The sequence below is a fragment of the Beauveria bassiana genome (genome assembly GCF_000280675.1).
Source record: "Beauveria bassiana ARSEF 2860 unplaced genomic scaffold BBA_S00048, whole genome shotgun sequence".
Lineage (NCBI taxonomy): Eukaryota > Fungi > Ascomycota > Sordariomycetes > Hypocreales > Cordycipitaceae > Beauveria > Beauveria bassiana.
In genome coordinates, this window is record NW_007930883.1 from 32,079 (window position 1) to 45,561 (window position 13,483).

General features: G+C 43.3%; 5 protein-coding genes across 5 annotated transcripts; 3 read left to right on the forward strand and 2 right to left on the reverse strand.

The window, feature by feature from the left end:
* Positions 1-485: 485 nt before the first annotated feature.
* Positions 486-1,484, reverse strand: BBA_09228 (cell division control protein 14; the record flags this gene model as incomplete). The annotated part of the gene is made up of 1 exon (XM_008604325.1): positions 486-1,484. The coding sequence occupies one exon, from the start codon at positions 1,482-1,484 to the stop codon at positions 486-488; it is 999 nt and encodes a 332-aa protein (XP_008602547.1).
* Positions 1,485-4,018: 2,534 nt separating this feature from the next.
* Positions 4,019-5,161, forward strand: BBA_09229 (uncharacterized protein; the record flags this gene model as incomplete). Its single annotated transcript, XM_008604326.1, has 3 exons — positions 4,019-4,185; positions 4,349-4,385; positions 5,060-5,161. 3 exons carry the CDS (start codon positions 4,019-4,021, stop codon positions 5,159-5,161), a joined length of 306 nt encoding a protein of 101 aa, XP_008602548.1.
* A 921-nt stretch (positions 5,162-6,082) lies between these two features.
* BBA_09230 (uncharacterized protein) lies at positions 6,083-6,371 on the reverse strand (the record flags this gene model as incomplete). The annotated part of the gene is made up of 2 exons (XM_008604327.1): positions 6,083-6,279; positions 6,338-6,371. 2 exons carry the CDS (start codon positions 6,369-6,371, stop codon positions 6,083-6,085), a joined length of 231 nt encoding a protein of 76 aa, XP_008602549.1.
* Positions 6,372-8,387: 2,016 nt separating this feature from the next.
* Positions 8,388-11,045, forward strand: BBA_09231 (uncharacterized protein; the record flags this gene model as incomplete). The annotated part of the gene is made up of 3 exons (XM_008604328.1): positions 8,388-8,706; positions 8,778-9,053; positions 9,130-11,045. The coding sequence occupies 3 exons, from the start codon at positions 8,388-8,390 to the stop codon at positions 11,043-11,045; spliced, it is 2,511 nt and encodes an 836-aa protein (XP_008602550.1).
* Positions 11,046-11,781: 736 nt separating this feature from the next.
* Positions 11,782-12,439, forward strand: BBA_09232 (uncharacterized protein; the record flags this gene model as incomplete). Its single annotated transcript, XM_008604329.1, has 5 exons — positions 11,782-11,922; positions 11,984-12,040; positions 12,119-12,134; positions 12,197-12,319; positions 12,372-12,439. The coding sequence occupies 5 exons, from the start codon at positions 11,782-11,784 to the stop codon at positions 12,437-12,439; spliced, it is 405 nt and encodes a 134-aa protein (XP_008602551.1).
* Positions 12,440-13,483: the final 1,044 nt, after the last annotated feature.

Sequence of the window (13,483 nt, forward strand, 5' to 3'; positions counted from 1 at the left end):
GGTACCATCGCAGCCCAACACGCCGGGAGACAATACATCGCCCGTCGAAATTGACTCGGCTGTGCCAGAGGACGATGTAGTCGAGATGAGTGGCGCGCCTACTGTCGAAAACGTTGAGATGTACGAGCTCGAGGCAACAGAAATCGGGCGGGACACGAGCTCAGATGAGGGGACGTCGGAGAAGGAGGTGACGGTTTAATGTGTTCTATTCATGTTCATACCAATCTATTTACCGAAAACTCCGAGCATATTCGTACATGATATTTGTCGAGAATTGAGATGACAAAAGAAAAAAGGAATCGACCAAAGCCAAGTGAAAGCCAAATTAACCCAACTAGAAGAAATCATTAAAAGCTTTTGCGAAGAAAAAAACACGCATTTTCAAGACAAAACGCCACAGCTGTCAGTCTTGTCGAAATTCACCGAGCACTTTGACCGAAAAAAAAAACCAGCAGATTCAAGAACAAGCCCGAGCGAGTAGCCATCTACGCCACCACGCCTCCAAATGGCGCACACGTGCGAAGATCCTTGACCAGATCCTCCACGTTGCTTAGATGTCTACTCAGCAACTGCTGCTTCTCAGACGTCGACAGCGTTCCGCCCGTCTCGCCACGCCCGCGCTTGTGCGCCGCCGCCGCATCACCGCCGCCAAACGCGCTCGCGAGCTTGCTCGGACTGCGCTGGAGCATATCCGGCAGCGAATCGCGGCGGTCGGCGCGGGGGATGGAGGGCGTCTCGGGCATGAGGTAAAAGTAGAGAAACTCGACGAGCTTGAGCTTGACCTCGCGCGAGGTGGAGCGCGACTTGAAGAGAGAGGTGACGGTGAGCAGGCCGTCTAGACCCTCAAAGACGCGCGTGTTTCTCGGCATCTCAATCAGGGCGACGACGAGGGTGAGAAGCGTGGCGGATTGGATTGCCGGGCAGTTGAACGGCTCGAGGAGGTCAAGAAGGAGCTTTGGGTGGACTCGTATTAGTTTGACAGACCATATTTTTGACTCGGTCGGAACAAGGTAAAAGAATTCTGCGTTTGTACTCACATTCATGTTTTGCTCGCGCTGAAATAGGCCCTTGCTCGGCGGGTGCAGCAGCATCGCGCCCTGCAGCAGGTCGAGCGCGCTGAGGATGAGCAAGTCGTTTTGCCCGTCGCTACCCTTGGCCATGAGCCGATCGAGCGTGCTAATGAGCCGCAGGCCGACGTTCCACTCAAAGCCCTCCTGCAGTTTGAAGAACTCGCGAAACGCCGGGTCTTGGGAGAGCCGGCCGAGGTCCTTGCGCGGCGGCGGCGGGGGCGACGTTGTCGTGTCGTCTTCGCCGTCAACGCCCGTTATCCCCGTCGTGTCTTGGTCGGGCTTGCTTCCGTCGCGGGAGGCCGACGACAAGCAGATTTGCGCCAGCAGACCCTCGACTTGGCGCAGACCCTTGCGGACTTTGGGGCCGTCGTAGGAGGAGAGGTTGTCGAACGCGAGAGAGAGCAGATTTTCCATTTTTGTGGATTTCTTCTTGTTTTTTTTTTCGTTGCTTTCGTCTTGTTCGTATCGTCACCAAGGGTCGTTATCGTATGCGCAAGACAAGAGGCTTTGGTCGGCCTGTTTACTCGAGCGCAACTGTTTCTGTTGTTGTCCGTATAAGCACGGTAGCGCCGTGGCGCAGTGCAGAAAGAGAATGTATCGTAGACGTGTAGAGTAAGATCGATACCAGTAACTGTAACTTGGTTATGACTTGAGAATTAAAAAGAGATGATAAATAATAAATTTAGGAGGTTCGCGTTGTAAAGACCGTTTGACCATCATGGTGAATTGGTCTGGGAAGCGTTGCATGACAATCATGGGGTCCTGTTGCCTCGGCAACCACGATGTGGGCCCAATTGCCGTCTCAATTAATGGGCTTGGCCATGATGATCCGAAACTCAACAACCTTGTAGCTGCATTGTCAGAAACATTAATTTGACATTGGAATGTAGGCCGAGAAAGCTGACCAATATCAGCAAGCTCAGTTTGACATTCCTTCACCCTTCGTGGCGTTTAGACTAACGAGCGCAATGGCCACGTCTCATCATTACTCTTGCTTCGCCCAAGCTTACTTCACGTTCAAGCTGCGTCGCAAATCGAATTAGTTGGCATCGAAGCACGACTTCGACAGAGACGGACTTATTCAAATCACCAAAGACAAAATTCTGCATCGCCGCTACAGCTGTCTCACGATACCCCCACTGTTCAACACGCCGGTTCTGCTTGGTGTCTAAAACACATATCTCTTATTGAAGAATCTTCAGGATGTGCCCACCACCCCTACTATGTCTCTGCGGACCGACTTTCTTGTCTTTAGTATGTGCTCACGTTGTAGATAAGACTGAGTCACAATGTTCTTGCTATTAGACACCATGTGAGTACTCTGCAGAAGCATGCAGTGAGCTGAGCGACAGCCAGGAAAGACTAGGATTCGACTGCGCCTCACCCCACGCCTCAACAGCGAGCCTGTCTGACACTTGTAAGGCTGATTCCAAAAGTTCAATTCTGCCAGCAGAGACAAAAGGTATGTCAGGCTAGCTTGAACTTGGTCGAAATTCTATAAATTATCACAGATCATCGCTCGATAGTCAGGTTAGATGTCCATGGTGCGCAAAGTGGCGACGGGCCACAAGGACACGCGACCGCCGGTCAATTTTCCCAACATGCTGCAAAGACCAATGCACAAGCACCCACCGAGGATACGAGTAAAAGGACCTTCAAGAGAAAAGCACAGTCGAGCAGATATCCCGGCTCAAGACAGGATCGCCGTAAGAAACGTTTGTTTCCAGGGCGTATGCCCGCTGTCCGTCCGCCTTGATGCTTTGTGACGACATTGCAAACTCGTCCCGTCTTTATTCCTACATATGGGTGCAACTGATCAGCTCGTAAAGTTGTCTATAGGTTGAATATAGAATTGCGCACTGACTCGAGCACCCCGAACGGTAGTTGGTACGACGGATGCTCGAGTAGAGAGTGCACGACTACTTGGCTGATACGTTTTCTTGTGAGCAGCGAGCATGAAGTACGGAGGTCGCTTTTAATAGTTATGTTTGACGCTAGAAACAAGCCATTACTAGGGTCCCTAGAATGTACCTTACGATACTCTCTCGCTATATAAGGGGGGTACTGAAGCCATCACACACTGACCTGGCTACCTAGCAGTAGCAAGATTTTTGTGTTTTGTAATTTCATCTTAATCAGGGATTATGTATTATATGTATTTGCCCTGTAAAGATCCTTGTCATATCCCTGCTTCTGGAATCACGGCAGACATAACTTTTGAAAGCGACATCTGTAATTTCCGAGTGTATACGGATATACCGTGCCCACACCCGTCGCTCCGCTTAGGTGCCGCAAGGCTAGGTAGACACTACAGCCTCGTAGACACACACTAGTTAGATACTACTAAAAGATTGTAAAAATAATTATAGCTATATTAAAGCTACTTATTTTGTATATTATAAATAAAATATATAATTTAATATCCTAGAAAACTTAGTTAATTAAAGTAAAAAGATAAAAAATTATTATAATTTATTTTAAAAGATATAAAAAAAAGCTATATTTTTTTAAAAAAAAATTTATTTTCTTAAATTTAAAAAAATAAATTAAAAGTTCAAAAATAAATTATAAATTATATAAGTTATCTTCTCTTAGATCTTATTTTTTATATCTTTATTATTTTTATTAGATTTATAAAAAAAGATATTAAAAAATAAAATTACTTAAAAATTTCTAAATTTCTAATAATATTTTATAAAATCTAACTCTTAGCTTTAAAACTAGTTAAATAGCTAAAGTACTTAATAATACTTAGGATATAATTTTATTTTGTCTATAAAAGGGTTAGGGAATGCTATTCTTTCGCAGACGCTCACTACATAGCTTGCACCTAAGTCGTTTAATTCCTTAATTATGAAATACACTTTTCTTGCAATTCTCTCTGCTAGTGTTATCGACGCCGTCGCCACTGGCGATCCCAAGGTCCTCGCAGCGCCGGAGCCGGCGAGATGGCTGGCGGCATCCCACCCAAGATTGGGTGCGTAGGGTTTCACTTCGACAAAGGGTGTAAAAACGCCCAGAAATACTACGGCTGTTGGTGCGACACTCTTGGCAACTACTACTGTAGTTCCCGGGATTTGACGGACAAGTGTCGCTGGTGTGGTTGCCGCAAGTAGTGAGTGTTGCTTCTCGTGTTAGGACATGAAAAGCAGCGCAGACAAACACCTGACACTTCTCTCTCCAGAATTTACCGAGGGACGCTCTAGTCATTGATTTGGAATATTGTGGTAAACGGTAGTCTGTCATCTTTTTCATGCAATATTTTTTTTTTTTTACAGTCTGGCGGGCAGCATTTGGCTCCGTGATACATGTCAGGTGAGTTGGTCTACCTGTGCTGCGCCAGTACTCGGGTCCACTGTGTCCGACATACAAAGGCGTCTTTCCACGTCATCTCATTCTTTATCTCCTTTGTAATAATAAACTGTGCAATATGTAGCGCCAGGTCAAGTCATAATTGAGCGTCGAGTCGTTGAACAGCTTTATGTTTGCTAGGGAGCACCGTCGGGCTGCGTTTTCCGTTTCGGAAGATTGGGGGTCTCTTCAGGGCAAATGGGGATATTGTGGGTAATTGCCCGATCATGGCGAGATAGATGCCTGGGCATTGTATGTAGCTTGCTCAGCCGGTCGAGGGTATTCTTCAAGGGCATTTTTCACGTGGATGCCTCCATTGCGCCGTGTAAGAAGCGCAGCAGGAATGTACTCGGCATAGGGCCACCACCCGTGGACCTGCAACACGATGCCTCGGCCCTCACATACCGTCATCTGTATATGATATTATCAAGTGAAATTTCATAACGTGGACAACACTTGGATGAGTCAGTCGCGGACCAGCCTCGTGAGAACTTTTGTCAATACAACCGTGGCGTGCCGAGAAGGTGCTAGGTGTCACGCTATGACAAATGTATTGTATTTTGCTCAAGCCTTTGCCGTAGCCTGATCTATTCGTCGTACGTTTTTTAAGAAATGTTACTACCAGTACTGCTCAATAGTTCTCATATACCAGACACGCGGTTTGTGTTGAGTGTCTCAAGGCTGCTGCCGGAATTGCGCAAATCGCGACTAGCAGCGCACCAAAGAACCCAAGTTGGTAGTTGCCGGAAGGCATTCGGCCTGCAGCATATCAACTAACTAAATAAGGATGCATTATTTTGTCCCGTAAGCAGCCACTGCGGGAGGCTTACAGGCTGAAGAACTATTTGCGCAAATCGTGGGTTTCATCCGATAAATAAAGTCGAGCACCACCCAGACATTGATGATGGAAATTCTGAACAAGAACAAAAGCAGTCTGCCAAGCTATCAACACTCAAAAGAATATACAAGACCTGAACAGCACAAGATGAAGCTGGTTACCACCATTGTGTGTACTTCAACATGAATGCAGCTTTCCGTTCCACGACGCTAACCCATGTAGGTCATGCTCGGCCTTGCCGTCGCCAACGTCGTTGCCTCGCCCGTGATTCGAGGTACGAGCGATGTGGAGACGAGCAATGCGGAAACAGAAATTTTGGAGGTGAATGATGAAATGGCGGCCAGCAAGGGGCCGTGCCCGCGCGGGAACCAACTACAGTGTCAACTCTTTCTTCAAAGCCTGTGTTTTGGGCAATGCATAGGCCGTCCTCGCACGCAACTTCCATGCCTGTCGAAATGTTTATCGTCAGCTTCTGTTTATTGCCAGAAGAACTGCTAGTTATGCACTTCTTGCCTTGCTGTCTGCTCGGTTTCACTATTGTCAATTGTCGTCGTTGACTTGTTAGTGGCCGTGGGACAGGCTCGCTGGCGCATCAGTGCGATGTGCGGCATTCAATCCAGCAAATTAGAGGCATATATAAGTGTATACGCGAATTGAACACGTATTACGACCAAATCAAAGTACATTTCACTGATTAAGTGACTAATCAGCTGCTCAAGTTATAGTATGTATTTACTATTACTTATGACATGATGTATCAGTTCAGTAGTGTAGATATCTCCGCCAAGCGCTTCCTATACGGAGGGCCAATAACTGTGAAACTCTACGCACCACCTTCCTTCTTCTCACCACCAGTACCCTGCTTCAGCTTTTTGAGCATATCCGAAAGCGTTGCCACAGCATCAATCAGCGTATCTAGCTGCTGCAGATCGTCCGGGCTCGACGCTGGGGTATCTGCTCGAGCAGCAAGACTTCCACTATCAGCGGCATCCCAGATCGTTGCAGAAGAAATAGCAACAACTAAAGGTGCTGTTAGTCTTCAACATCCTGGCAGTGAAGAGAGGAATAGCGAACTTACAAGCCAAGGCAGCAGCAGCAGTAATGCGAACCATTTTGATTAGTCACAGAACAGGATGCCCGAAGCAAGTGCTCCGTTGAGGATCAAAGATATATTTCTTGAATATTTTAGTCTAGACAGGCCTGATGGTGGGAAAAGGCAAGAAACATAGGTGACTTGATGTTGTAGATGCGAAGTGACTTGATGTTGTAGATGCGGAATGTGAGTGCTGATAACAAGTATTCGAGGGAGACATGCGTAGATTTATATCTTGACCAAGTCATCGTGCCGTAAAATGATATGTCCTTCAAGGTCACATATTGTACTAAAAACTTTCTCATCCGAAATTACCATTAACATGATAGTTATGCCGAGAGCTGTAAGGGGCACGCGGCTACGAGTCAGTCGAGCTACGCCTCGTTACTGAATTATGGTAAAACCCGTTATAGATAGCGCGCACGCTTTTACTTAGAGTAGTGCTATATAGATAGCCCTTTTTTACTACACGAATAACCTCTATACTTAAAATCTATAGTTACTTATACTATAAAATAAGTATCTTTTTTTAGTTTACCCTTTTTATATATTTTATATAAAGTTCTCTAATAAAAGGTTAAGATATTATATTAAGGAAATAGGTTTTCTAAGATTTTATATAATATAGAGTTTATTTAGATTTTTTTAAAAGAAGAACATCTAGTCTTTATAGAGAAAAAGCTATTTACTTTTTACTAGTAAAAGTAGTATAATTTACTATACCCTTACTAAAAAAGATACCTCTATTAGCTAGATAGTATCTATAGTTTTTAAGTATGAAGGTTATTTATATAGCAAAAAAGGTCGTCTACGTAGTACTACTCTTTACTTGATACTAGTTCTCTTGTGGGGTATATTATAAAACGCTGGTCTGATATTTTTGGATTTGTGGGCTGTAGCCGCGCAATACCCTCTTATTTGATCTTGTTAAAGAAAGCCACGATTCGGTGTCAGATGTGTCAGATGTTTCGCATGCCCTATTCGCTGCCACACGAGTCAATCTTTCTCATGCACTAGCCCTGAAAACGCTTTTTTCTATGCAAAGAGCCGGTTAAGTCCATGACTGTTAACTACAGTACGTCCAGGTAATTCCGCTCACGACCCCAAATCCCACTAAAATACATACCTTTCAAGTAATATTATTACTATATTAGTAATAAAAATAAATTATATACTAAATACTTAAATAAAGAAAATTAGATAATATATAACTTTTTTAAAAATAATTTAAAATATTAAACTTAAGTAAATATTATCTTATAAAGTTAAAAGTAAGTATAAAAGGTAGATTTTACTAGTAAAATACTTTTATAGGTTTTAATTTAGATATTTTAGATTAATTAAACTTTATAAATATTTTCTAAAAAATAGCCTTATACTTTAACTATTAAAGAGTTTAATAATAATTTTAGAATAATAATTTTAGGTACTAGCTTTTATAGTATTAGTAGTTAAAAAGTAGGCATTTTAGTGGGATTTATGGTCGTGAGCGGAATTACTTACGACCTACATTGATTACTGTATTGTGCATGAATATCATGCTATCGGTCACTATTTAACTGCCGCGATCATGACTTTAAATCAAGGAAAGTTTATTCGGCCGATACGAGAACCCCACTTCCTTACCATTACTCATGAGCTTCTTGCTATCAATCGACCTTTCTACTGTTGATCGTGAGCTATTAAGTCCCAACTTCTTGTTATTTGTCTCACGCTTTATATCGTACGCTTTTAATCATTAAGCATGGTCCAGTCTATAGCTATGCAATACAGCAGTCCGTAGGCTCATTTCCGTTCTTCATGCATAGCACCTGTAGACACAAGGCTATGTGAAAACCAAGATAGCTGTTACAGGTTTCTAAGAAACCAGAAGTTGGGGTCACAATGGTCCTCATCAGATACAGAAGATTTTGTCTATATAAGATAGATGCACCAAAGACACAAATCTACTTTTACCACTTTGACACAGCTTATCAGAGAACGGGACTCATTCCTTTACACTTCGACTCAAAGCCAGTCATTCCCGTCTACAACCATGCTTTTTCTCCAGCGTGCCTTTCTCCTTGGTTTGGCGGCTGCTTCCTTGGTTACCTCGCGGGCCACCGGGAATGCTCCTGACCATGGCCTTATTCTCAAGAGAGGTGTCCCCGAACCGCCGGGAGACGCAAGAGTTCCCTTGACTATTACTCTTGATGGTGTAGAGTGGACACGCGCAGAAATCCTCGACGCCATTAAAAACAATGCAGGAAAGCCTTTTAAGAACCATGGAGTTGAGTGGAAAGGCAACAAATGGGTACCCAAGGACCCATTGTTCGAAGGTGGAGGGAAACTGACGGAGATTGACTTGACCAAATGTAAGTAGTTGGGCCACTCGTGCCAAACTCGGAGTCTGTCCTCGCGTTGACAAAGCTAATACGAACCGCAGCATCTTCGCGAGGAAAGTTTCGGGCCATTGTCTCATCCGGTAATAAAAAACTTGTTGGTATTACAGAACATGCTGCAGAGAACAATGTCAAATCCGTTTGGGATGTCAAGGCGCTCACAAAGGAGGGAAAATGGCTCAAGCTTGGAGTCAAGGGCGACAGAGTCACTGGCGATAATGGACTGCACTACGCTCGTAAGGACATTGCGGCGGCCATGCAGAGTCAGTCAAGGGAAAAGGTGGGAAAGCTTTGGAAGTCCAAGGTCTCGGCAGTGAGTGGTAAGTTGCAGTGCATGATACATCATCTCTATTGCCTGGATGAACGGTTTTTGCTAATCCCCTTGCTACTGCTCAGGAACTTCCAAGGATGTCTTCTATGTTGTCTATGACGGCAATGAATTCAAGTATATTGAAGACGCATCTGGGAAAAAAGTCTTTGAGAAACCGGCGGCATGTGGCGTAGCCCCCATCCCAAAAAGAGACTGTGTTCCGGGCGATGTTGAGAGTGAAGTCGAGGACAAGCTAGCCGGTTCCGAAGGGGACGATTCGCCAGCCACGCCAGGTAAAGAAATTGAGAGTCCATCTTCTGAAGGAGAGGCGCCACCACCTGAGCAGGCCGGCCCGGAACCAGGGGACGGCGCAGTAGCACCCGAGAGCCCTGAATCGGTAGCGCTCGCCGAGAAATTCTCTGACGATGAGTTTATCAGCTTCGCAACCACAAAAGGAATGATCAAATCGGTAACTGAAACACTGACCCTTTCAATCAAGGACATTCGGACCAAAGTACTAGGCTATAAGCCACTGGACCCAAAGTCACCAAGCTTCAAGGTTCGCCCTGGCAAGGTAGCCGCAGGTGGTGCCAATGCGGCTCTTGGTGTTGTTACTGTCGGCGTCTGGATCAAGGGCATGGTTGATGCCTTTGAACATGATGTGAATCTCTTGGACAAGGCGGCAGCCGTGACATCGATTGTGCCTTTTGTTGGATGCACAACAAACCTTGCTGCTCAGACTTGGAAGGGCGAGGTGGACCATCAGGATACGGCCCTGTGTTATGTTGGTGACGGACTACTAATGACCCCCCTGGCTCCTCTCGGCATTGCTGTTCATATCATCCGGTGGTTTATCAGTCTCGCAAAGCCTCCCACGGTGCCAGAGAAGGAAGTCTTTGTGCAGCATCGCGACAGTCAATGGGAAAAGTTCCTTGCCGATCACATTTACACGTACATCTATTCCGACAGCAAGGAGCCATCCAACTCCAAGGAAAAGACATTCCGGGCCAAGCTGAGCAGCACTTTGAACATTCGGGGACTTGCTGTTGTCTCGGAAGGCGCTCAGAAGATTGGTGCCGCAAAGGCCGTTGCACAGAAGTCGTTGAAAGCGAGCAAGGACGACGCGGAAAAAGCCGAAATTGAAAAGGGTTCCGTTGAAGTCGTTGAGGGAATTCGAGCTATCATGTGGAATGATACTCTCCGTAGTCAGCGTGACTATCTGTTGGGGCTGCCAGATGCGCTAAGAGACCAGAGCAAGGCGTCTCTGAAGCCACTGGGTGAGGCATTCAATGACGACTATGTCAAGAATATCGCATCTATCCAGATGGCTCGCACCTATTACCAGCCTGACAGATTCAATAGGTTTCCTGCCTACCCTGGAGAAAAACCTGGCAACTTGGGGCCGGTCCAGTCAAAGCTGCGGATCATCGCAGCTCATGTGAAGAACGCACCACTACCCCTACCGAAAACGTTTTCTCTCGCTTACATCCTCGGACAGTCAAAGGGTCTGAAGGGGTTGGATCCTGGTGTTCTCTCTCCGCGGGACTATCTGCGCGACCAGAAAGCGCCCATGAAGCTATCTGAAGACCACATCAACTTCCTCTCGCTTTTCCACACGCTTGAGGTGACCAAGCTTCTGCATGGTTACATCAAGGAGGACCAGCTTCACAACCCATGGAAGTCGGAAATCAAGGATGCTCGGCCCCTTCGTCTCCTCATCGCACTGAAGTTTGGAAAGATAGTTGAGGAGCGCAAAGGAAGCGGAGCCAGCGGCCCAGACATTCCCCCTCTTCTGGGCCGGGATTCTGCCCCTTTGCTTGCGGCAATTACTGGGCTAAGTGAAGAGATTGCTCGCAGTCTTCCTATGGGGGAAGAGTACCTGCCATACAAGGACGAAGGCCTGATCTCGGAGAAGATGATTATGGCTATGCTGCGCCTCGCACAGAGCTGGAGCGCGCCAAATGGCAATAAGGGGCAGACGACTGATAAGGCTGAGATCTAATTAGAAGATTAGTTGGATCTCTGGAACGAAGCTGAGAAATGACGAATTCGATCGGAGGATCGTCGGGACTAGAAGAGTAGTGTGGTTGTGTGAATTCAAGTGCCTACTTTAGGATGATTGTGCCTTTCTTCCAAAGTAGTCAAATCTCTAGGTAATTTTTATTCGCACTGCCATTATACGCGGGCAGGCATTAAATGATGACGACAGCATCACCGCATCTACTCTATAAGTGGAGTGTGTGGCTAGCTAAGCCTAGATAGTATTATAGTATAGTAAGTGAAACTTTATGTATTTAGTACCTTCTCCGAATTCTCTAAGTTCGTTTAGGTAACTCCTTTATCCTCTCTTACTACTTGACACTTAGCCTACTAGTGTCTACTTTTAGTACTATACTATAAGGGTAAGTATTGAAGTCATGTTTACGGAATCCTCATTCCAATATACCTATTTTTACCTTAACTAAACTAATAATAGTTTAGTTATAGCTAAGTATTATACCTAATTTACTATCAACAAACTTAAGCTGTTTGCAGCTAGAATAGATTACATCACTAATATTGGTCTAGATCTAAAGAGACCGTCTAGTCCTTATCTATATAAAGGCAGCTAATTTCCTATATATAAAGAAGCGGATAATTTTAACCTTTTATCGTTCTTCTAACCTTTTATCAGAAGTACTCTCTGTGTTACTCTATCTTCTACTTCGTGAGAACCTCATATACCTTTACAATTCAAGATGTATAGCTCAGCACAAGCAGAAGCTCTTATGCGACTAGGGCAAGAGGCGCTCCAAGAGGACCTGAAAAGAAAGGAACGCGCTGAAAACAATGAGCTTAGAAAAGCCTGTCTTACAGAATTGCTAAAAGAAGATCCTAAGGTTAGAAAGAAATCCTTTACTAGCAGGCTGATTTGCTCTAGTTCATTAACGAGTATAATAGAATATTTGGTACCACGGTAATGTTATTCGCGTAGTTTTAGCTATCTTCTTTGCTGCGGTAAGTGAGGATTATTAACCACAAGAAAAAGTATATAACAGTTAAAAGATAATTTATTAACATCTCCACTTTAACTAGGATACGGACTTAGATGGTAAGTACTATCTTGTTATTATTAGATGTGTTAATGTATTAATAATACTAACTAAGTTCTAGGACGTCTTACAGTTACTGAATTATTAGAGTTTACGAAGACAAAGGACAACGATACCTATAAGAGCGTTCAAGCAATGTTCAACAAAGCTAATATTAGTAAGGACTCGAAGCTTAATCTTGCTAGTAAGTGAGAAGAAACGTCAATACTACCTCAATAATTTAACTAAGCGACCAGAGTATCTTATTCTCGGTATTCTTAGTGGTAATCGCAAAGCCGGGTACGTTCTCGCCACTAAGTCGTAGTAGTCAGTCGCAATTAACTCTCTAGGCTCCTATATATAATTATGATTAATAGGATAGTATTAATAATCAACAAGGGCCGTTTTTTCCTTATTCCCCCCTTAGTAGTGTTAGAGATGCTGTTTATAGAAAGTCTAGCATAAATAAGAATCCCAAAAATAAAGCATCACTTATAGTCTTCCTCTAAGACTATCCCATCAGCTCACATTCCTATTTATAGATATATTCTTTAGTCTAGGGAGCAACTCCGGCCAATACTCTCCGAGTAGTATAATATCAAGTAGCACTTTCATTTAAAGGTCAGAAGATATATATAGGTATTTAACATGCTCGCTGTTTTTCAGGTTCATTAACCCTTCAAGGTAATAAATTAATCCACGAAATCCACCAATTAACTAATATATTAACCTTAATACTATAAACGAAGCAGCATAAGACAGCTATAGAGGTATTAAAGAAAATTAAAAAAAATATTTATTTAAGCTAAGTATTACGCCTAAGAAAGTAATAGTAATATAGTTAAAGAAGCTTAATTCTTACTAGCTAGTACTAGCTAGATTCTAGCTATTTATAGTTATATATAGGCTATATATAGTATATATATAGTATATATACTTACTTAGTTAGAACTAGCTAATTATAGGTTTAATACTAAGGCTTATTTAAAGTTTAATATTATTAATAATAAAAAAGCCTTACGACTTTTTATATTAAGAATACTCTTTAAAAAATAATAATCAAATAATTAAAGTTAACTCTAAGAAATAGCTATAATAATTAAGAAAACTATAAAAAGCTTATAATATTATCTACTATATATATAATTATCTAGTTAATTACTTATAATATATATTAAGTTATATTCTATTAAAGATATAGTTATATATATCTATTAATTATTAGGCTTTAACTAAGACTATATTATATTTAAAATTATTGAATTCAATATAAGGTAAATAGAATATTATCATTTTTCTGCTATTTTTTTGCCCTACTTCGACTAAGGTTGAGGTTTATTCGACCAAGTCTGAGCTCGTCCCCTAGACT